This window comes from Mirounga leonina, unplaced genomic scaffold (genome assembly GCF_011800145.1).
Source record: "Mirounga leonina isolate KUSES-001 unplaced genomic scaffold, KU_Mleo_1.0 Mir_224, whole genome shotgun sequence".
NCBI classification, from domain to species: Eukaryota; Metazoa; Chordata; class Mammalia; order Carnivora; family Phocidae; genus Mirounga; species Mirounga leonina.
Genome location: NW_023270615.1, coordinates 8486814 through 8512052, shown reverse-complemented (window position 1 = coordinate 8512052; position 25239 = coordinate 8486814). Strand labels below are relative to the sequence as shown.

Here is a 25239-nt window from a genome sequence, read left to right as displayed (position 1 = left end):
GCTATGGATGGGGGAGGCAGACTAAAAATACCAACGATTAGAGTGCAGTAGGTCTTCTTAACTGGGACAGACCTCGGTTCATATTGGAGCTTTATCAACCCCAAGTGTGTGATCTTGGACAAGTTATTTAATTCTCCCAGTCTCATTTTCTTCAGCTTTAAAATATGCACAGTAAGAGGACCTACCTCTTGAGGCAGTTGAGAGGATGAAAGAAAAATCTATGTATCTCTGTGTACTTCTGTATCTAGCACCGGGTGCCACAAATGCTAATTATTCGTGCCCACCCTCTGTGTGAGGCGATATTACCTCCACTTACGGGTTTGGGTAGCTAGGACCCTCCAGTATTTGAGGCCCGCCTTCTCTCCTGGTCCCCCGACCACCCCACCTGCTGGGCTGGCCAACCTGGAGTTGTGGTTCAGCTCCTGGGAGATGTCGTCCACCATGTCATTCTCCGAAGCCTCGTGAGCCATGGCTTTGCAGAGCTTACAGGCCACCAGGGCCTTGGCCATGGCCTCCTCACCATGCTGCCAGAAGAACAGGGCCATCTTCTGCCTCTTCATCAGGACGGCCCACACCATCAGCTCATGGAAAGGGAAAGGGAAGTGGTTGATCTCAGGGTCATCCAAGTCAATGTCCACCTCTTCTTCTCGCTTCTTGGTGGTCTTTCTTCCTCGCCTTAAGGGGACATCATCCTGTAATTTTAGGGAAAAAACATAGAGGTGGAGTTAGAAATGAATCAGTTAAATTTTTAAAACGGTTATTTATTGTATATCTATTATGGGTCCTGTTCTGGGATTGACAGAGAAATGAACTAGCCTATCCCAGCTCCTATCCCAAAAGCCCTCATGCCTAACTTTAAAACAAGTTATAATGAATGTATAAGCACAGCCCTATAGGAACATGCCAGTGTTATACTTAATTTTTTAAAAAGTATTTTTGATGGGTCATTCCCTTCCTCTCTTCTCTTCTTTCTTTTTTTTTCTTTCCTTCCTCCCTCCCTCCCTCCCTCCCTCCTTTCACTTTTGTCCATTTTTTTCCTACAGGTAAGGCTATTTGTGCCTCATGATGGATAGAGCTGCCCTTTTCTCGGAAAGGACAAGGACATCCTATTCTTGCAGGTGCATAAACAATACCCACACAAACAAAAGATGGAAAATGGGAAACAGATGATCTATCTCCAGTTTCTACATACCTCTTAGGTGCATTTGTGAAGTATTTCTGGCCTTTGGATCTGTTGCCAGTTGTAAACACCCATGAATAGATTTCACTCACTGGAATTTATGTGCTTTCTTGGTTTTCAAGTTAGTATTTCAAATAAGATTTATTTTCTTACTTGTAATGCTAATGCAACCTCATGGTGGAATTTTCAAAGCTACTGTAACTTGTCCCCCCCCTTCAATACTGGAAAAAAATTCCCTTCTTTATTTTAGAATCATGTACTAAGCCTTACCAATTAAATGAACATATATATGTATATACATATATATATTTAAAATGTAAAATAAAGAGAACAAATAATTGACATTAATAATTTGGGCATAAACTTACCTCCATTCCCAGTAGTTTCAAGGCTTTGGGCTGTTTAAAAAAAATGTTATACATAAAGTTAGATCTTTCTTTATAGAGGTAAGAAAAGAATCCTATTATATCTTAACCAGGTAATAGAAGAACTCTATTGTACCATACAGCATTTATTCATTTCACTAAATAGAACACCACAAGGGGAACCCATTTATAGAAATTCTAGGAGAATTAGGGATTTGGTGATTTTGGTGAATCACAGAGAATCAGAACTCCAGAGAGGCATAATGAGATTGCGAAGGGTAGAGCCTGCAGGTTTGTAATCTCTTTTATGGACCAAAATTTCTTCCATCTTTCCAGAAATGTCCTGGTTGGCTGACATCTCCATGACCTCCAGCACTTGGCTGAGCCATAAAATGTTCAGTCAAACCATAAGATGTTTCTCAAACCTCTGAAAGGCCTCTACTACCTGGAGACTTGGAATACGACTATTCAGAGTATGTGTTCAGAGGCTTCATGCCGGCCATCTCCCTATGTAGCTGTCCAGTAAAGCAAGGGTGTGTGGGGCTACAGGGGCATGTGCTGACCGTGGCAGAAGGTGCTCAATGACACGGAAAGTGTCAGCACATACAGTGGCATCATTGGTCATGCTGGGAATGTGAAAAATAGCCACAGGCCAAGACGGAGAGAGAAGGCAACTCAGCGAATTACAGAACTTGATTTATATCTAAGAAGCGGAGATACGAAATTACATCTCAGGGGTCAGGAATTCCAGTGCTGTGTTCTAAGCGTTACAGAATGGTGGAGTGCTATCTTGGAAGTTGTTCGGGTAACTAATAAGGTTACAGCACTCACCATTCCTCCAAATTTTATTTTGGAATAAAACAAAAGTAGGAATAGCCTGAACCTTGTCTCTCTCCCTTTCTTTCCCTTTTAGCTTCTAAAGTGACCACCAGTTTGAAATTTGTGTGATTTTTTTTCTCCTGATTTATACTTTTTGGTGTTTTCAAAGTGGTCTTCGAGCCCCATCAAATACTTTCATCATCAGAAGATCAGCTGTGTTAAAAGTAGAAATCATGCCCACCACCAGCTAGAGTAACAGTTCTCAAAATGTGGTCCAGGAACCATGTGATCCTTTCTGGGGCTCTGTGAAGTCAAGGGTGTTTTCCTAAGACTACTAAGATGCTCTTTGGTTTTGACACCGTGTTAACATTTTGCAGTGATGGTGCGAAAAGACAGTGGTGAGCAAACTGCTGGGGGCCTTAGCAGGAAAGAAGAAGGCAGGGACACCAAACTTTACTAGTTGTCGTTAGATTCCACCGTTAGGCATTTGAAGTTTAAAGACAAACAAAAATCCAGTTATACTTAAGAAGCCTTTGATGAGGCCTAAGAAAAAATATTAACTTTATTAAATCTCTACCCTCAATACTAAAAAAAGTCTTTTGACTATTTTGAGGGATGAAATGGGAAATGTGCATAAAGCACTTCTGCTACATACTGAACCGGGACGGGTTGTCCTGAGGACAAACATGCAGTTATTTGGATTATGGCCACACTGTTTCATGGGCGATCGACCTGAAGGAACGACTGGCAGACAAACCATGGTTTACTTAGACTTGGACATTTGGCAGACATTTTTGGAAATGGCCGAAGTGAGGCTGTTGTTTCAAGGAAAATAACTGGTGGTATCTGTTGCCAATGACAACATTTTCCAAGCAGAAATTAGAAAAAATTAGAATTTTTGGAAACTTGCATATCCTTTCCCCCACGACCTGGACAGTTTTTCAGAAGTTAAAGACTTTTCTGATGAAATTGGAGGTGAGATTAATGAAGGTGAGTTTTTGAAATTGTTTAATGAAATTTGTCAACCATCAGATCTACATAACTCAACAAACCAGTATTCTACAATGACCAGTCTACCATGTTCCAAGATCCATACAAAGTGTGAGCTCAATCAATGCATTTTAAAGTAGCAGAGTATAAAGAGTTCATTGACGTTATTTCAGATTTTGTGTTGCAACTAATCTTTAAGAAATTGCTAACTGAGTTTTGATGTATATAGCATCAAAAAAGAGTATCTATAATTATCTGTAAAGATTTTATTAAAATACTCCTTCCTTTATATACACATGACGTATATATGACACATATATGTCATATTTGTCACATATTTGTGTGAAGTCAGATTTTCTTTGTATATTTCAACCAAAACATCTGGCAGACTGCAGAAGTAGATATGAGAATCTAGCTTTCTTCCATTAAGCCAGATATTACAGAAATATGCAAAAAATGTAGAACAATGATACTCTTACCACCAATTTTTTTTTGAAAATATAGTTATTTTTCATAAACATGTCATTTATGTTAACATGTAATGGGCTTCTTACAGTTAATTTAAAATGAATTAATATTAATTAATAAATATTGTTAAGTCTTTAATTTCTAACACGATAATAGTGATCGATAGAACTCCCATAAATAAGAGCTTTTTGGGGTCGTCAATAATTTTTTAAAAGTATAAATAGATCCCAATACCAAAAACCTTGAAAACGACTGAGGTAGATAAGATTAATTTGAATTTAATTATTATTCCCTGATCATTAAGGCTCACTCCCAGTGCCAGTTTCTGATTTTAACTGGACCTAGTGAAGAAAAGAAAGGGTGTATCACCCAATACATTGCTTTTTTTTTTTTTCTTAATGGATTTGATGGTGGAAGGAAGAGGTGGGTGGGCCAGTTGCCTTCTTATCTGATCTCCCCCTTGGAGATAAGGAGGGCACCTCCCCAATGTGTCCCGCCCTAGTCCTTCCAGGAGTCAAGAAAAGGGAACTTGCTGCAAAACTCACCCTCTTGGGGCCAAAGAGATTGTGATAGAGCGTCCGGAAGCGCTTGCGCGTGTAGTTGCAGCGATAAGCCCCACCCATCAGGTACTCGATCACCAGGCCGATGTCAATCAGGCTGATTCTATAGTCTGGGGGCAGGTTCCCCTATGAGGGAAGAACGAAACACACACACACACAAACAAATCCAAAAGACAGCGTGGTTTACTAGGGATTCGATGCCATGTGTTCTGTAACTATTTTAGAGTAAAAAAAAAAATGAATTAAGAAACATATGAATGTAGTATTATGCTGGTTAATTAATTCACCTTAAAATAGATCCAACCGAAACCTGGATATTCTCGCTTGGAAAGAAGACATAAGTTAAATAAGAAGATGCAGTAATCGTCGGCAATAACAGAAAATCAAAATATTTATTCAAGTCTTCAGCTGGGGAGAAAAAAACACCAGTGTAGCAGAAAAAACACAAGGCCTGACATGGCAAATGCTCTGAGTCCCAGCCGCTAGCAACTCGGTTCCCCAAGCGTTCCCTGGGCCCCCTCCCAGCTCTGCTCTGCCTCTGACCCAGGCTTGTTACCACTCTCCTGCTGATCATTTACTTCTTCCCAATCACTAAATGAAGACTCCTTCCAGAAGATGATTGTTATTACCAGGACCTACATCAGGTGGGATATGCTTAGAGTTCCTTGGCAAAACCTCTATTAACAATGAAAAAAAACAAACGAGCACTTTTTCATAAAAGGAGAGTGGATGGATGTCAGGGTGAAGTCATTTATGAGCACCCCTTGTGGTTAAAGAGAAAGGAGGTGGCATGAGAAGAGATTTTATTGAGGGAATATTTGTTTTCCGGAATTAAGGAGGTTTTGGATATTTTCTTTCAAAGAGAATAGTGTTTCTTAAACACTATTGTGTTTAAGAGAGTGATAGGGTAAGTTTTAGCTGCTTGCATATATAGATGCAAAAACACAAGAGGTTTTAACATTGTCTACTCATTACTGGTTTCGACATCAAAAGGGCGCTCTGTATGGTCTAAGGAAAATACCTGCTCTGCTAGGTCAAGGAAGAGTTAATTCCATCTGCGGGAAGTTCTGAGCGCACCACGAGTTCCAAAGGGTGCGAATAATTAACTCACTGTCTGGTTTAGTTTTCTGATGCAGGAGCGCGCTCTATACCATGAATAACAAGGGTACTGCACACTGTGTCCTTACATATATTTTGGAGAGGCATGAGGGCTCTGTCTACTTTTGTCCCTGATGCAGGACCCACCCCGATGCTGTGTGAGATCTCTGCCACTTCACAGAAGCGGCTCATAGCCATGGTGGTGGCTTTCCACCTTTGGTGGCATCAGAATCACCCGGCGAACTTGGTGACAGCACAAAAGACTGGCTTCAATGTGGGCTTCTACGGGCTTTATCAGCTCCCCAGGTGATTCTGAGATACGATGAAGTTTGTACTAAACAAGGTGGGTCAGGTGGGCTCACATGGCAGAATCGGAAAATTCATGGTGTATAAACATTGTCATTAGGAAATGAGCTTCACTTGTTTTTGCGGAACCGAGGGTAGGTTTTCAGTTATCCTTACTCAGCTTTGCTATGGCCAACAGCATCCATTTGAAGGGGATTCAGGGTTAGAGGAGGCCCACTGTATCCTTCCATCAAACCTATAGCTTTGATGGTGTTACTGATCTTTGTATTCCCAGGCGCCTTTTATGGTGACTGGTGTGTGGTAGGCATTCAGGATGTGAATGAGTAAAACAGTGCCATTCATTGATGTGGCTGGGATCAAGTCTCAGTTTCAGGTTTCTCAGTACTGTTTTCTTGTCAGTAACACAACTAACTAGCCACAGTCTATGAGTTGTCGTGTTTGGGATAGCCCCATGTCACTGTGGAAACTTGACTTGAAATACGCCGATCGCGCTGTCGGTATTTTCAGTGGGGTAGGAACGAAGGGATAGCAGTTCATGCACCAGCCTAAGCATAGGAGATCCTAGTGCTACCCTCTAGACTTGCTTGCTGCCCCTGACCAGTTCCTACCCATCAGGTTCTACCTCTCCCTTGGCTTGGGGCACAAAGCAGGCTCGGGGGACCTTATTTGAGCCAGCTGAGCACAATGGGACAGTGGGAAGGCGGTCGGTCGCATTTGCGGTGGAAGCACCTTGAGGCAGAGAACCCCTCCCATCCTTGAGCTTGGCTCATCAGAACCCCCACCGAAACGTCCTTTCATAAAAATGGCCTTATTCTCCTGCCCGCCATGCTCAGAATTTCACAATCTCCTCTGAGGACCAGCTCATCAGTCTAATGGAACTGGCAAGGGGAAGCTCCCTGCGGGCCATCAGAAAAGGCCACCTGCCTGACCTCTTTATGCAAAGCGTGGCAAAAACTGAGAAAAGGGAACTTAGAGAAAGTCTGAAGATGGTAACTGTTCATGGATTGCCCTTTCCATAAACATGAAACAGTTTAAAAATATTCCTCATGCAACTGCTTTTCTCCACTGTTTGGGGGCAGGTGAACAAGGCTGCGAGTTTCTGTCTCGATGGGCTGTACCCGACGGTTAGGCAGGCCTCGTATTTCAAGAGTAGAGGAGCCTGAGAGGCTGGACACGCATGGGTCGGCCTCCTCTCTTCTGCATTTGGCTCCCATAAGGATGACCTGCAGAGGAGGCCCTGCATTTGTGTTATTCTCCTGGGCACTGTGAGGCAGGCAGGGGAAAGAACACTGGCCAAGAATCAACTGCCCTGGGCTTCTTTCTGTCTGTCCTTCATAAATCAACCAGTTTCCCTCAAAGCCTCAGTTTTCTTCCCTGTACAAGGGGTGGAGCTCGATGGCCTCTATGGTCTATGATGCTCAAGTACCAGGTTGCAGAAACATCCCTACAAGATTTAGTGTGATGCTATTGAAAAGCAGGATAGCAAGTCTACGAATTTGTGCCCATTTTCAATCCTGTAAGAATTTTCTAAATTTAAAACACACGAGTAACAGCGAACCTAACCCCTATATATTTTCTTTTGAGACACCAATGTGTGAACATCAGTTTGAATTCTAAGAACAAGACACCAATATTGCCTGAAGACCAATAGTGAGTGGCGATAATTATGCTTTTGGATTGTCTATAGGAGTGGGGGTTATCAGGAAAGTGATCATGGTAAAATGCAAAATAATAAAAATTTGAGAGGGGCAAAGAAAACGTTTTTTGCAAATGATTTTATTCATAAAGGGCTATTAGGTTTATATACTACCAAAGAAGATGCTGGAATCTTTTTTTGTAGGAACTTCTCATGTAAAGCTTATTTTGAAGTGACTTATACAGGATCTGGTCTCAAGCCAGAGAAGGGATTCAATGAACCTTCTGGGTTCTGCCCAGCTTGGAGCGAAGGCCTTAAAGGAACTGGCCTGCCTTCTGTTTGACCACAAGGGGACGATGTTCACCTGACCAAAGCCAATGGCGGTTCCGCCAGCATTTACCTGCCTGTTCTGTTTTATATGTGGAAGAAAGCGATGTAAATGAATATAGCAGATTGGAGGATTTGGAAATCAGGAGAGAGTCAGAGTCAGATGCCCTTGTTAAAGTGATATCAGGAGGAGGGAGAGCTTACTTTACCAAGTAATGTGTTTGAAAGCCTGCAAGACTGATTGCGTCTGTTTTTTTGTTTTTTTGTTTTTTTACCCCCCAGAGGCTTTGAAAGCACAGAAATTAAGGGAAATTAGTTTCACAATTTTTACTAGGAAGAATGGAAATCTTTTGGGGAGGAAGAAATAGATTTCATAAAATTAATAAAATCAGGTACAATTTGAGCCTCTTGTGATACCTGTGTCCTGGATGACTCTGAAGGGGTTGGGAGCATTGGGGTATGTCTGACGTGCCGGACTGACGGTCTTGGCCACCTGTGACCTTAGATGTCAAAGACGCAGAGAACAGCCTGCAGTATGACCCCGCAGTGGAAACAGCACTGGGCTCCACTGTGGTCCTAGCTCTGCCTTTCTGTGACCCTGGGCAGATCATTTCTTTACTCTGTGCCTCAGTTTACACTCTGAAAACAGGCACTTTGGACAGAGTTACTTCGAAAGATCATGTCTATTTCTAAAGGTCCAATGGTCTGACCACTACCTGGCAGGCTGCTCTTATTTCTATGCTGCCTGGGCACTGGGCAAAGATTGTTGTCCAGAGTGTGCAGGGTTGACATAGTTTCTACTCATCGCCCCTGAAATGTGATTAGTGGAGCTGAGGGCTCAGAGACAGGGATGGGTAAAGGGCTAGACGGGAATGGTGTTGTGCACATCACATCCACCTCCTTTGGAAAAAGCAGAGAAAGTGAACAGCACCTCACATACCACAGGTAATGTCCAAAAACCTTCTGGAGGAGTCTTCCTTCGCTTGGGTGCTTTTCAAATAGGAAGCCAACGACGACACTGGAGTAATGCTCCTTCTGTCATTTCTGTTCTTCCCTCCTCCCTCTTTTGGTAATTACTTTGGTAATTGGTAATGCCTGAACACTTATGTCCCCTTTCATGCCTCAACAACACATTGCAAGCCATGTGACTCAAACCATTTGATCCACAGAGTGAAACAGAGAACTTTGGCTCCATCCGTAGATACAAACTGACAACATGAAAATGTTGTCCCCTTTTCTCATGCCATGAGCTACTTCTCTGATGCTAAGTTTTAATCCATGCCATCCTAAAGATGACTTTTAATTAAAAGAGTAGTTTAAATGCATGTATTGGATCTGCTCTTCTGAATATACTCTTTTTCAGAAGTCAGCTCATGATATCACTATCAGATTTCAGCTGTTTAGGAAACACATTTTGTGGAAACTTATTAACAAGCCTTCAAAACAAAATTGCTTCCTTCCGGTGTATGTAGGGTGTAAAATGATTGCTGGTTGTTGGGTTTACCAAGGAAGGGTGGGCAAAAGTCTATTTTGGTGAAAGTTCAAGGAAAAGAGGACATTCCGCAATGTTCAGCTTGGTTATAACCAGGCAATCTTTTAAAAAATAAAAATGCTTTTGCAAATCTGCATGAATTTGGCAGATGGGATTATCAAAATGTCCTTTCTTTATCCAAAGAGTGTCTTAAATTCTTCCCCCACCCTTTCATTCTGCCAAAGCTCTGGGTCTTAATTCCCATGTGAATGAATTTTAAACTACCATAACTTCACAACTATTTCTATGTAATACTCAACTATCACCCTCCCTTGGTGGGAAATGATAGTACAGGTCATGTGAAGTATTAGCACATTTAAGTTAAGAAAGAAAAACTAGTACTTTAAAACATATAGAGGCACAAATCGAGCAGACAGTTAGCTTCTAAAAATAGCAAGTTAGATTTCACGGAAAAGCAAACAGACTCGGGCCGCTCTGGATTAATGTCGCGTTGGTGCATCCAATGGATTTATGCAGGAAAGCAGTTCCAGGAACTGGGCTGGACTCTAACATTTTAAATTTCTGATTGATGCTGTATAACCAACTTTTTACCTCCTTGCTCCTAGAGTGTACCCTTGAAATTACTAATTTGAGATTCAGTTCTCCAAACTCAGTTCTGTTGATATCAAGGGAGAGTTGGACTTGGAGATAATCATGCGGTTAACGTGGGACCGTTTGATGATTCCTAAATGCATTGCCTGGATTCCTAAGAGTTACTTGCATTTGATTTTCCGGATATATCTTTGAACACTATGTTTAAGGTTCAGAACTATGATCCTAACATAGGAGTAGCATTTTGTACCAGGGCTTATCACTTACTGGTTAATAGTTTTTTGTCACAGATCACATCAACTAATAGGTAACATAAAGTCCTACAATCATAAAGCACAAAGCACATGCTAATTATCAAGTTCCTTAATTTTGAAAATTGGTTAAGCTGCCCAAGATTTTCTTAGCATTTTAAACCTAGCTTTTGTAGACTTTGCGTATCGCATTGGCTTAAATTTCTGGAAGTCATCTGAAACCACCTGAGGAAGATGAGAACCAATGTTAATTTCTCTCATTTACTTTTTTGTTTTTAAGTTTTATTTTTTTATTTGCGAGAGAGAGCGAGAGAGAGCATGAGTGGGGGGAGAGGCAGATGGAGAGGGAGAAGCAGGCTCCCCGCTGAGCGGGGAGCCCAACTCAGGGCTCGATCCCAGGACCCTGAGATCATGACCTGAGCCGAAGGCAGTCACTTAACTGACTGAGCCACCTAGGCACCCCTCTCCCATTTACTTCTTGAGAAAACACAAAACCCCCTCATTTTTAGCTCCCTTCATCCATATTACATAAAACCTAGAGACTTCCAGCTCCTTTGGCTCCCATTGTTATACCTTTTTGTTGTCCAAGTCAGAGACTCACCTTTATCATAGAAGTAAACAGGAGTCTGCTTTTCCTGTTCCTCTCTCTTCCCAAGGGAAGAAACGAAAAACAGGCTGTCTGTTTCTCCCCACCTTATTGGCAGTCTCTTTTCCCAGGTAAAAGGATAAATTGTTCCTAAGCCAGTTCAGAACTATACTGGGTCATCTGTAATCACTTTTTCCAGTTACTAATTCAGTACCTAAGTGAATCCTTATGTATTTCTGTTCCAATATTTGGATCACACTTGAAAGAAAAATAAGACCGATCCTAATACTCCTTCCTCCCAAATCCTTACCATCCCATTCTTTCTCATTAGTTTATATTACTTTTGAAGTACATCTTTAGCTAAGAAGTTTAAAAAAAAAAACCCTACTTTAAAAATACATGCCTTCTAATGCAAGTGACATGAGCCAATGTAAGAGGCAGGCGAAGGGGATTTCAGAAGGGAGAAGATGATGTTGCAAAGCAGAGCTGTACAAGGAAGAGAACCTAAGAGGAGGGATTTTGATCATTTATATTCAATGAAATCTAACTGCAAAAATCCCTTTGAAAATCAGGCAAGATATTGAGAAACTAGGGGATGAAGGTGAATCAGTGACTTTATTTGAAGGCTCGAATTGGCCACTGGCTGAGATTGAGGGACAAAGGCATAGTTGTCTCCTCAGCAAGCCTCACAATTCCTGCAGTGACACAGACTAGCTCAAGGTGATGGGGGCGGGGATAATATCTTCTTTATCATTTAAAAACTCTCAGGACATTTTATTGTACATGAGCGACAAATATCATGGCAAAGAATACACAGTAGATGTACACACTTAATCTTTCGAGATCCTTCCCCCTAGTTTCCAGGCAATTCTAAGCCAGGATAAATTACACAATATTGGAAGGCTTGAGGGTAAGGGAAAGGGCTCTGTTGAGGGCAGATGTGCTTCTGGCTCAAAATGGGGCCGATCAGGGAAAGAGGAGATCTTGGTAAAGTGGTGGTTGGGTTGGATGTATAGATTGCACAGCATTTGTTTCTCTTGCTTTGAAAGAACACCAGGCTTCACTCGCTCACACAGATGAAAAATCCTTCAGTAAGGTTGTGTAGAGATGAGAGGAAAGTTTCCAAGAGCCAACAGAAGGTTTTTGTTTGTTTTTTTGTACCCTTTACTCATTACTAGTAAAGGTCTAGTTGGTTAGTAGGAACATTCTAAGCAGCCCCAGGACTTTTACTTGACCTTTCAAGGGAAACACCTAAGGGAAGTTCTAGACAATGACTCCATATGAGATGAAGGAATCGTACTCTATTTTTGACCTTACTTTGTAGCTTCCTCTGAGTAGGTCCTACAGGCTTTGGTGAGTGGTGGGTGGGTGTGCATACGTATGTGTAGGGGGTGGGAAAAGTGCCCCCATCTATTTCCTCCTTTGGAGTTAAAAACAGCAGTCTCTGGGAATGCTGTCAAGGATTTGGAATGAAGTTACCTCTGAGAGAGATCAAATGGAGCAAAAAAACAAGCACTTAGCTAAGATTAAACAGCTTCCCTGCACCTCACTCTTCTCATCTATAAATGGGAATCATACTATATAATAATGATAATAAAATAGTAATTCAACTTCATAGAATTGTCATGAAGATGAAATGAGCTGCGACATACAGCAGGCTTAGATTAGTGCCACGCACCTGGTCGTCACTAAAATTTTATTATTGTTAATCAAAGGATCTGAGTTTGAATTCTGCCTCTTCCCTAACCACGTACTACAGTTCTCACCTCCTTACATTTCAGCCTCTGTATCTGTAAAATGGGAATAATTCTCCTTGATCCAAACCTCTTGCCTTCCCCCCCCACCCCCACCCCATCAATTAGATGATAACGTGAAAAAACCTACTGGAAAAAATAAAGTGTTAGAAGAATGGAATGCACACACGTGTTTTTGTCTCTGATGCCCTGAGACTTTTTGAGCTACACTTCCTGCGCTCTGCATAATGTTAGAAGTGACAGTGACGCATGGCATCAGGAGCTAGGACATGAAGATACCTCCTACGGTTAGTCAGACAACATGGAAACTAGCCCCCCAAACAGTGAGGGGCATATGGAAGAAAACGGGCAATGGCAGAAATCCACGCAGCGTGGCGCAAAGCTATCCAAAAACATTACGCATTCTGCTATCCAAAAGCATTATGTCCCATGAAAGCATCTAAAACCACAGAGATGGGAGGTAAAACCGCAGCTGCATTGTAAGCAGAGTCATCGTTAAAAGGCGACATACACACAGTGTCCTGAAATGAGGGAGCTCGGGGAGACAGGAACGCTCTGGCAGCTCATGCAAAACAGAGGCGCTTTCTAATCACAGGAAGCAGTCAAGACAGGGCCTCCGACCTGCAGTCGAGAGGGTTCTTACCTTTTTGACATCCCTGACCAAGTGGTACAATGTGTTTGAGGGCCCATGTCTCTGAAAACAATAAAGAAGAATCAAATGGTTTTGCTGGTCAGGGGCTCTCATTGGTAAGGCAAGAAGGATCTGGAAGGAAGGGTTCTGGCCGGTGGAGGGACAGTTCTTTAAGATGAACCTTGTTGTAGTTGCTCAGTTGTACCTGTCTTTTCTAAACCAACACGCTGGCAGATTTTTGGATTGTGGTTCCTTGAGAAAAAGCGTTTGAGGTTCTAGGTTCAAACTTTGTAAAGGAGGTTGTCAACCTGTGGACAGCTGGGCCCAAACATAATGAAAGGGGCTAGTTTTGAGGCACGGCGGAGATAAAAGGGGCCAATTTAGAGCACTGGAAATACACTTTGGCACACGGCTGATCACAACCTGTTTATTACCCATAACAAATGAGAAATTGTCTAAAACAGGTTGGCAAAGTTTTCTGTGAATGGCCAAAGTGTCAATATTTTAGACTTCGTGGGTCATATACTTTTCACTGCAACCGTTCGACTCTGCCATTGTGCAAAAGCAGCTGGAGACAATATGTCAACAGTGAGCCTGACCGTGTATCAATAAAACTTTATTTATGGACACCAAAAGAGAATCAAATGTCATATAATTTTAATACGTCGCAAAATATCATTCTCCTATTGATTTTTTGCAATCATTAAAAAATGTTTAAGAAACCTTTTTAGCTTGCAGGCCATACAAGAACAGGCAGTGGGCTGGATTTGACTCTTTGGTAGCAGTTTGTTCAAATCTAGTCTAAAGAAAAAGCCACAGGCTCTTGGAAGGAAAAGAGAGGCTAAGGTGAAATGACTTGCTATCCCTGTCATCTTTCGGGAATAGGAATGCTAGATAAAATACAGGATACCCAGTTAAATTTGAATTTCAGATAAATAAGAAATAATTTTTAGTATGAGTATATCCCAAATATTTCATGGGACATGCTCATATTAGAAATTACTCATTGTCTACCTGGGATTCAAATTTAACTGGGCATCCTGTATTTTTATTTGCAAAATCTGGTGACCCTATTGGAGAATCTCAAATAGGGATGGCAAATCCTTCAGCAGTGTGGGAACACATTAAGGTATGGAGACGAATCCTGGGTATCACCTCAACTCCCTGCCCATTCATGAGACATCCTTCTCAGAATTCTTTTTCCACTGAGGAATGCAGTCTGATATAGGGATTGAACACACAAACTCTGGAGTCAGAATGCCTGGATCCACACCCGGCTCTGCTGCCTACCAGCTATGACCATGTGCAAGCTCCTTATTATTACTGAGACCATTTGCAGTCCCATAATCCTTCTTGACAGAGTTCTCTGGGGAACCACCACCAGTTGATTTGGGTGATGAAATCTATTGACCTTTCTTGATCTAGAACTTTCCTACTTCCTTCTTTCCAATCATTGGAATAAATACATTACCTTGATTCTCTAACTGATATGCAAGTCACTAAACTCTGTGTTTTGTTTTATTTATTTTACTGAAAACCCCATTTTCCCTAGCTTTATTGAGATATAATTGATTAAGACATTGTGTAAGTTGAAGGTGTACAATGTGATTTGTTTATCACAATTAGGTTAGTTAACACATCCTTCACTTAACATAATTACCATTTTGTTGTTGATTATGGTGAAAACATTAAAGCTCTAATCTCATAGCAACTTTCAATTATACAATACGGTGTTGTTAACTATAGTCTCCATGCTGTATGTTAGATCCCTGGAATTTATTAGTCTTGTAACTTAAAGTTTATACCCTTTGGCTAACATCTCCCATTTTCCCCACCCTTCAGCCCCAAATATTTTGAGGATCCTCCAAACTGTGTTTTTATATCTGGCTCCCTTTTCAAATATTAGTTGACCGTATACACATGTGTTTATTGCTGAGCTTCTGACTCTGTTCTATTGGTCTATGTGACTATTTTTATGCCAATACTGTCTTGATTACTATAGCTTTGTGAAGTAGTTTGAAATCAGGAAAGGTGACACCTCTACCTTTGTTCTTTCTCAATATTGCTTTGGATATTTAGAGTCCTTTGTGGTTCCATGTGAATCTTAGGATTGTGTTTTCTATTTCCATGAAAAAATGCCACTGGCATTTTGAAAGGGATTGTATTGAATCTATAAAAGGCTTTGGGTGATATGGACAAGTTAACATTATTAACACTTCTAATCCATGAACATGGGATATCTTTCCATTTATTTGTGTCTTCTTCAATTTCTTTAATCAATGTCTTATAATTTTTGCTTTATAGATTTTTACTTCTTGGTGAAATTTATCTGTAAGTATTTTATAGTTTTTGATGCTTTCATAAATGGGATTGTTTTATTCTTTTTTCAGATTGTTTATTGTTAGTGTATAGACGTTCAACTGCTTTTCATATGTTGATTTTGTATCATGAAACTCTACTGGATTCATTTATTAGTTCTAACAGTTTTGCGTGTGTGTGTGTGTGTGAAGTCTTTAGGATTTTCTATATACAAAATCATGTTATCAGCAAAGACAATTTTACTTCTTCTTTTCCAAATTGGGTGCCTGTTTTTCCCTGCCGCCCTCCCTATTGAGATGATTTGAGTTGTCTTTCATTCTATTAATGTGATGTGCATTTATTGATTTGCATATATTGAGCCATCCTTGCATTTAGGGATGGAATCCCATTTGGTCATGGTGTATGATCTTTCCAATGTGCTGTTGAATTTCAATTGCTAGTATTTGGTTGAGAATTTTTGTACCTATATTCATCAGGGATATTGGCCTGTAGTTTTATTTTCTCATAGTGTCTCACTTTGGTGTTGGTGTAATGCTGGCCTCCTAAAATAAATTTGGGAGTATTGCCTCTTCAAGTTTTTTGAAAAGTTGGACAAGAATTGGGGTTAGTTCTTTAAATGTTTGGTAAGATTCCCCTGTGAAGCCACCTACTCCTGGGCTTTTCTTGTCAGGAGGTTTCTGATTACTGATTCCATCTCCTTACTTGTTATTGGTCTGTTACAATTTTTCTATTTCTTCATGATTCAGATTTGGTCAGTTGCATGTTTCTGGGAATTTATCCATTTCACCTAGGGCTAATTATTGATCTTTTGGTGGGGATAGAAACTAGGATCTCCTACTCTATCATTTTTAGTCTATTCGTACTGAAAGTGTCACTATGCAGAAGCAAGAAAAATCTGCAGAGGAAACAGACACCTGGAGCTGCTCTGCTAAACTGTTTTCTAGTTCCAGCAGCAGGAAGGAGAGAGAGCCAGTGTGGTACCACCTAACACCCACCACTGGCTGGAGGAAAGGTCAATAAGCTCTATCTCATTAGAGCTGTGGGTGGCGGACAGAGAAGCAGTGACAAATGAGGGGAAGAATAACCTCTATGACAGAAGTGTTGGTTCAGTACTGGCTTTCTTCTTTACTTAGGAGTTTTGTGAACTTGAATAAACCAATTCACTTCTTGGCCTTTGTTTTCTTACCTGTAAAATGCAGGAAAACAATACCTACTCTTTCTTTTAATATTCCAAGTAAAAATTTATTGATCTTGATTAAGAAGTCTTACATATTTAATACTGCTTCTAATGTATCATAGGAATTACTTCCCAAAAATGCTAATCACAGCTGGACTGAAAGAGTATTTGGGAAATGTAGCAATGTTGTTTTTATGTAAGTATAAACCACATTATAGTCTACTGGAGATCCAAAGGGATGTGCCTTTGTGGAATTCAAAACAAAAGAACAAGCAGCGAATGCTATTGAGGTAGGTCCAGAACCTTTGGGAAGAAAGACTTCTTAACTTTCCTGAATTGTACTCTCCAAGCAGCCTGTTCCCTCTTGAAGTTTCCAATATCTACTCTTTAAACGTCATTGGATTTTAGTGAGTATCAGCTCAGAGCCAACATACTTAACTCACTGAATACTATAAACAACTTCCTAAATAGTAGTTTTTCTTTATGATTACTCCTTGGTATCCCTAGTAAATGAAGTAGCAAATTATTACAAAACAACACAAAACATATTTTGGGGTAACTCCAAGCAAGGGGTATTGTACATTTTATTCTATTATAGAGGAAAAGGAATGAATGTCATAGCTCTGAGGATAACAAGATGGTGCGGGATAGTTAATCGGTCTCCTTTGATACTTTGAATTAAATCAATTCTCCTCTGCTGATTGCCTCAAACGCCCTCTGGGCTTACAGCATACACTGTGTTCTAATTTTCAGAGCCTCGTGGGTTTGTGTAAGAATCTGAGAATGTTAGCTTTTGGTGTGATCGTGTAACTCTCCCCCTTAGATGCTGACAACTGAGCAGTTAAAACAAGTGGAATCTTGGTGACTTGGCATTGTTGTCTAAAGGTCTAAGGGAACATTTGTGAAAAATGATCCATGCATTTGGAAGGGAGGGAAGAGACTCACAGGCATGTGGGGGGGAGGGGGTGGGCAGGAGAAGGTAAAACAAACAAACAAAAAAAACCACAGAGGAAATAAAAAGTGCCTTAGCTTGGTCCTACCGTATTGTACAATTCCTCTAGTCTGGAGATGGTGAGAAAGCGGTGCATGCTTACTCCATTCTCTATGAGTAATTTCACAAAATCCACTCTGTCCAGAACTAGGGCATCCAACATGGCTTGCTCCAAAGACCCCACCTGCAAATCAAGTCACTGAGTTAGTCTGCCCCAGGTTCTAGGGATGCAGTTCGTTGGTGTTCACCTGAACAGTTTAGACATGCCTTTGACATCTGGTAAACCTTCAGCACATCCAAGAACATGCTAGCAAGACTGTTCCCAACTCCACTTTTGGGACAGCCACAATCTCGCTTGTGTTTTGGGACCCGTCTTTGCAAATAGAATTCAAAGTTTTCTAGTTCCAAAAGCTATTTCCTCCTTGACTCCTTTTTTCTCTTCTGGATCCTAGGAAGACGAAGGGTATACAAGAATTTTCCTTGTATTCTCTGACCAAACTTCTGCAATACTAGTGAAGTGCCAAGGTGGGTGCTTTGCTGTCCTCCTTTTCATCTTCCTGAGGCTCTGAATTAGATCCCTGCTACCTTGAAAAGAGGGACCCCAGCAAAAAATATACAGTAGGCCCTTCTTTATTTTAATTAAGTGTTAGACTACCTTGCTTCTGCCTCACCCATTTCTATGCAGAGATGCAGCAACTATTTGGGTTCTTTGGTCTGTTTACCACGGTTTTATTCAATTCATTTCACGAAAATTTCCCAGTGTCTAGACTCCTTGACAAATCTTTCCACACTAGCCATCCACTAGCAGCACTAAATAAAGACAGGGGCTTCTTGGGGGGTTGTGGGGGGGGGCAGCAGCTCTCTGCGGGAAAGACAGGGTTAAAGAAGACCTGTCCATGTGGGTATTGCCCTTTAGTTATTCCAGCACAGAAATCAAATCTCAGACTGCTGGCTGCCTCCTAGGGATCCAGGCACCAACCACCCAATAGCCAATTTTCCAAGTTTTTAATTTTGGTAGTGTCGGTCGAGGGAAACAAACCAAGAACAGTTATATAAAGCTTTGGTTCCCTCTCTGTGGTGCTTGGGAATAGGGAGGACCTGTGCTCAGCCACCAAGACCAGATGGTACCCACATGCGGAGGCTTGCTAATCCTGCGTCCTGGGGTGTGACAGGGCCATACGCTAGCAGGGGGCACCGCCGCTCGGGCGCAGCAACCTCAGAGACAACCAGAAACAAACCGCTAGCTCTACGCTACGCTAGTTCACTTGCACGAACACACTTTTGTCTTCTGTGTTTTCTCAGACGTATGGAAGAGATGGCATCATTTGCAGCTGAACGTTGCCATCAGAGGCCACCCGGAGATGGGAACTGTCTGGAATGTTTGCAGTTGTGCTTTGTCATGGCGTCAACCAGGTGGCAGTGTTTTCCTAAATATGAGAAAGGGGCCCGAGCCCGAGGAGGGCTACCAGGGAGGGAACATCTGCATCCTAGAGAAGAGGCAGCAGCTTCTCCGAGCTGCTCTCGGACGGAGACGGACGGAGACTTCTTAAGCAAATACCCTTGCCCAAGCAAGTGGGCTTTGCAGGGGTGGTGACATATACTCTACCGGCCACTGCTGCCCATAAATAAAGATCTGGCTGCGAGCGATGTCCACTCTGTTCCAGGCTAGAGCTAAGCTCAGCTGGTCTGGGGCCGAGGCATTTGTTCCTGTGCAGACAAGGAGGAGGAAAGAGTGGGAGAGAGAAAGCAACGATGAGTTATTATACCAAGAAGACCTACTCCACGACTCTCCCATCAACACCCCCTCTTCCTGAAGAGTAGACTCAGCTGGGCAACAGGGTTTCTCAGACAGGGCACTGCTGGCATTTGGGGCCAGGATAATTCTCTCCTGTGGGGGCTGTCCTGCACATTGTGGATTATTTAGCAGCATCCCTGAACCCAACCCAGTAGATGCCCATGACACCCAGACCCAAGTCATGACAATCCAGAATGTCTCCAGACATTGCCAGATGCCTCCAGGAGGAAGGAAAGAGACAAAATCAGCTCACTGAAGACCACTGCTCAGCACTGTTGCTCATCCACATGTGGCCCGTGGAGCTGAAGCTGCAGCAGCACCTGGGCGCTTGCTAGAAATGCAGATGCTCAGGCCCCACCCTAGATCTGCTAAATCAGAATCTGTATTTTAACAAGGTCTCAGATGGTTCATGCGCGCATTCAAGTTTGAGAAGCAGGACTCTGTAACACATGTTGTTTCTGCTGGCTGATCAGTGGTGCGAAGCGTTGTTCCGATTGTATGTTGCACGGGGCTATGCCCTCGTCAACTAGTGAGCCAGCTTGGCCAGTCTATTGAAAAAGAGTTAAGATCTTTTAAGAGAAAGGCAAACAAGTGGCTTAGGTTTTTTTTGATTGGTGGGTAGAAGCCACTGGAATAAATTTTCAGTTTCCTGTTATTCTCCAGACTCTCTGGCTAGATCTGTGTGGTTCATGGGTGGCTATTTAAATCTAAATTAATCAAAATGAAATACAACAAAAACTTTAATTCTCCCGTCACACTAGCCACGTTTCGAATGCTCAGGAGCCGTATGCGGCTGGTGGTCTCTGACTTGGAGAGTGCAGATTCAGAACAGTTCCATCACCATCGAAGGTTCTGTTGGAAAGGGGCTGGTCTAGATCAATGCATCCTGTCAATAAATGTGACCTGCCAAGCAGCTGGATGTGAGGCCTGAGAACGGGAGGTGGGAAGAACACTGGGCTACAGTCAGGGGACCCAAGTCTGCCATTTTACAGCTGTGTGACTTTGGTCCTCTCTGTACCACTGTTCTGTCGCCTTGTGAAATGGGGGCAATAAGAATGATCCTGTTTACTGGCTGGGATGGGAAACTAGAATGAGATCATATAAATGAATTCACATGTGAACTGGGTTTTTGCAGTTAACACCCTTGGTACCTTGACCAGGAGCCATCCCTAAATATTTGCCTGACCCCATGCTGCTAGATGTCCCACCAGCAGGGGAGCAGGGTATAGAGACAGCGCTCTTACCTGCCTTAGAGTTTTTGGACATCTACTGTGTGCTAGGCAACATATTAGGCACTTACACATGTTATCATATGTAATGTCCCAAACAATCCTGGGAAATGGGTCTTATTGTCTCCGTTTGACAGATGAAGATACTGAGGTCCAGAGAGGTTAAAAACCAAACAGCTACTAACAGAAGGGAAACAGAAGAGGCATTTATCATGCCAGACGTGAGATTCAGCCCCAGGGTTTTCCCTTCATTCCACCTCTGCTGATTCCGATGTTTGTGAGGGAGGGGTGGCTAGCAAATGCTAGTACTGCCCATCTTTCTGGATTCTTCAGCAGTGGAGGCTCGAAGCAATGAGCTGCAGATAGGGTTGCTGGTGATGAAGCAGGGATTCACAAAGTCTGTTGCACATTAGAATCAGCCGGGCAGCTTTTAAAACATCCCTATGCCCAGATTGCACCCCAAAACAACCACATCCCATTGGTAGGGTGGGAGCCAGGTTTTGATAGCTTTAAAAGTCTCCAGGTGTTTTCAATGTGCCCCAGAGCTTGGGAACCATTGTGCTACATGATTCCGTCTGCTGCCTCCCCTTGACTCTTCCTTCTTGGCTCTGAGACATTTACAGTTAAGAATTGGGTGAGCAAAATGCTCTCTAGACAGCACCTCTCAAATTTGAGCATGCATAGGAATAACCCGGAGAGCTTTTTAAAACACAGAGTCTTGGGCCTTACCTCCAGAGGATCAGATTTAGTAGGTCTGGGGTGGGACCCAAGTTTCTGCATTTCTAATCTCCCAGGTGGTGCTGGTGCTGATGATCTGAAACTTTCATTTGAATAACAAAGACCCTAGAGAGCTGTGTGCCACTTTTTCCTCACAGGGCAAAGGGCATTTTGATTCTGGTGTCTACACATTGATGGGTTCGGTATGAACCACATACTTGTAGTAAATTAATTAGTGTTTGGGATGATGAATATTAATTCAGTTTACATAAGGATTTTTCTTTTAAAAATTATTTATCACCTCAGGTGATAACATCAGAAACCACAAATACCAGGGTAACTGGTGTAAACAAGTGATAAATAGGAACATGTCAAAACGTACTGTCATCATTTTGATTTTTTTTTTTTTTTTTTTAAGGGAAGAAAGGGAAGGCTCACTGGGGATGCGTTCGGAAAGCTAGCACTTTATACTTTGCTCCCTTAGCAGCTCTATTGGTCATTGCTGACCTGCTGTAATGGTTTAATCATTCACTTTGCCATTATATGCCACAAATTTGTATGTCACCCAGTCAAAGGTAGCAGCACAAATATGAACAAGAACAAAGCAGGAAGCAGTTATTGGGGTCAATGTGAGCTACCTGAATGTAATTACATTAAGTGTCAAGTGAAATCACAAAGCCAGTGTGTCTTGACTTCTCAAAAATTGAAAATACATCACTCAAAAGTGATCCTGGGTGACAGTTTGGATCAGAGGTTCTCAACTTGGGTGACCAACCATCCCACCTGCCCAGGAGAGTCAGGCTGTTAGCACTGTCAGTCCTGGAAGACCTGTCAGTCCTGCACCAACCTGGATGGCTGGTCACCCTATGTGACACTGTGGTTGCATGCTGGAATTTGCCTGAAGAGCTTGAAATATACTTGTGCTTGGGAGCCATCGCAGAGATTCTGGTTTCACTGGTCCTGGGCATTGCAGTTTTTAAAAGCTCCCCAAGAGCTTAAAAGCTCTTGGGAACAAGAGGTCCCTAACCTTATCTTCACATTAGAATCATGAAGACAAGGCGAAGAACCTTGAATCTAGATAATATATGATAATAACATAATATGATAGATAATATATCATTCACTTATTCCCCTGGTTATTCATTTATTTACACATTAAAAAAATCCAGATTTCATGCCTTCTCTTATGGCAGGCACTATGCCAGTCTGAGGACCAAGGTGAGTAGGACAGAGTCCATTGTCTTGAGAGCTTACATTCTAGAGGAAGAGCTAGGTCAGTAAGTAAATACATCATCGCATGCAGTCATTCATTTATCTGCTCAACAGATATTGAATACCTTCTATGGCAGGAATTGTTTTATCATTGAACATCCATCCAGTGGTGAGAAAGATAGCTAAGGTCACTCTGTACAGAGCTTACTACTTACTTCTACCCATGGAGGGGCAGCACTCAGAAAGTAAAGGAATAAGCAAACTAAGGAACTGTGTACTTTCTGATTGTGTAAGTGCTGTGAAGGAGCAGAGTCTTTCCTGAGAGACGTGGGACCTGTGTCTAGAGGAACACTTTGAGTCATTCCAACTCAATGTGGCGGCACCATTCTGGCTACCCAGCCTCACATGATCCAATCAGCTGGAGTGATCTGCTGGCCAGGATGCCCTCCTGAAACCAGGGCTGGATACGAAGCCATTGGATAACATCATAGGTACAAGTCTGGGTGTCCTTTGGGGCATCTGGTTGGTCCTGTGAGGCAAAGAGAGGGTTGGAAAATGCCCTGAAGTATTGAAATGGGTCTGGGAATCCATGAAGATCCTGGTTTGGGCTAAGGGTACACCATCCATATGGCACTGTGGCCCTGGCTGATGCCAGATCCCAGGTGGGCATGGAGAAGGCCTTTTAAAGTACTAGCTTCATGGTGGTACGGATAATGACCCGGGTAGGGGTGGAGCTGCTCTGTTAGGATGAATGGACAGGAGTCCTCCCTGAGAATAACATTTGACCTGGGACCTAAACAATTAGAAGAAGCCATCATGTGAAGATCTGGGCAGGGGGCAGGAGTGGGGGAGCATTCCAGGAAGAGGGAACATCAAATATAAAGGCCCTGATGTGGGAATGAATACAAATAGGTATAAGACATAAAAAAACAGAGTTTTAATATTTCCTCTTTTTGCAGGAGGTCAGGGAAGATTTAAGTGCATAGATACTAGTTTTAAGGGAGGGATTAGTTCAATAGGCAAATGAGATGAAGAAAAGCATTGTAGCAAAAGGAACAGCCTATGCAAGGATTGGGAGAGTTAAATAGCCCAGTGAGTTTGGGAAATTCATGGGAAGACACTGAGGGAGAATCAGTGCTTGAGGTATATGTGAGTTAGAAGCAGAGAGAGATGAAACCAGAATGGAAGGACTTGTACATGATGTTGGAGGAGTTTCCCTTTATTCTGCAGATGTGGGGAAACCACTGGTACACCTCATTTCAGAAATAATGCAGTCAAATGACATATCAGATAAAGGGCTAGTATCCAAAATCTATAAAGAACTTACCAAACTCAACACCCAAAGAACAAATAATCCAATCAAGAAACGGGCAGAAGACATGAACAGACATTTCTGCAAAGAAGACATCCAAATGGCCAACAGACACAGGAAAAAGTGCTCAACATCACTCGGCATCAGGGAAATCCAAATCAAAACCTCAATGAGATACCACCTCACACCAGTCAGAATGGCTAAAATTAACAAGTCAGGAAATGACAGATGTTGGTGGGGATGCGGAGAAAGGGGAACCCTCCTACACTGTTGGTGGGAATGCAAGCTGGTACAGCCACTCTGGAAAACTGTATGGAGGTTCCTCAGAAAGTTGAAAATAGAGCTGCCTTACAGTTGTTTGAACTGTACCTTGCCTTACAGAAAGTTGAAAATAGAGCAGCAATTGTACTACTGGGTATTCACCACAAAGATACAAATGTAGTGATCTGAAGGGTCACGGGCACCCCAATGTTTATAGCAGCAATGTCCACAATAGCCAAACTATGGAAAGAACCTACATGTCCATCGACAGATGAATGGATAAAGAAGATGTGGTGTATATATACACAATGGAATATTATGCAGCCATCAAAAAATGAAATCTTGCCATTTGCAACAATGTGGATGGAACTAGAGGGTATTATGCTAAGTGAAATAAGTCAATCAGAGAAAGACAATTATCATATGATCTCACTGATATGTGGAATTTGACAAACAAGGCAGAGGATCATAGGGGAAGGGAGGGAAAAATGAAACAAGATGAAACCAGAGAGCGAGACAAACCATAAGAGACTCTTAATCTCAGGAAACAAACTGAGGGTTGCTGGAGTGGTGGGGGGTGGGAGGGATGGGGTGGCTGGTGATGGACATTGGGGAGGGTATGTGCTATGGTGAGCGCTGTGAATTGTGTAAGACTGATGAATCACAGACCTGTACCCCTGAAACAAATAATACATTATATGTTAAAAAAAAAAAAAGGAAATAATGCAGTCAGATGCATTCTTAGAAAAATTCCTCTGGCAGCAGTGTGAAGGGTAGGTAGGGAGGGACATTGGACTGGAGGGAAGAAGAGCAATATGGAAAGTTTTGCCATATTCTAGGAAAGGGATAATGATCTGAAAGGGCAGCTGGGATGGAGGGATATTTAGAAAGCACAGTTGATAGCTTTGGGTAAGAGATTTAAAGTGGGGAGCAAGAGAAGTCAAAAGTGGTCTCCTAACTCTAGGTTGGGAACCCAGGTACATAATGACCAACTGAGATTGGCAATGCAAGATAAAAACAAGTTTTGGGGGACAGCAAAATTGCATTCTTGAATATATTGAGCTTAAAATGCCTGTGGTATATCCATCCCAGTGGGAATGACCAGAGGCCACTGGATATTGAGATGTGGGGCAGAGGAAGGGTGAGTCTGGAGACAGAGATTTGGAAAATAT

At 42.2% G+C, this 25239-nt stretch overlaps 1 protein-coding gene across 1 annotated transcript in view; it reads right to left on the bottom strand.

Annotated features, from left to right (window-relative positions):
* Positions 1-19471, bottom strand: part of LOC118026220 (transient receptor potential cation channel subfamily M member 3) — a 94950-nt gene extending 75479 nt beyond the window's left edge. The window contains exons 1-7 of the mRNA XM_035028968.1: positions 19148-19471; positions 17591-17725; positions 13067-13117; positions 4670-4705; positions 4368-4508; positions 1549-1578; positions 403-692 (exon numbers count right to left, since the gene is read on the bottom strand). Coding sequence (XP_034884859.1) covers positions 403-692; positions 1549-1578; positions 4368-4508; positions 4670-4705; positions 13067-13117; positions 17591-17725; positions 19148-19471 — 1007 coding nt within the window. The remainder of the gene's footprint in view (positions 1-402; positions 693-1548; positions 1579-4367; positions 4509-4669; positions 4706-13066; positions 13118-17590; positions 17726-19147) is intronic.
* Between the last annotated feature and the right edge of the window lie 5768 nt (positions 19472-25239).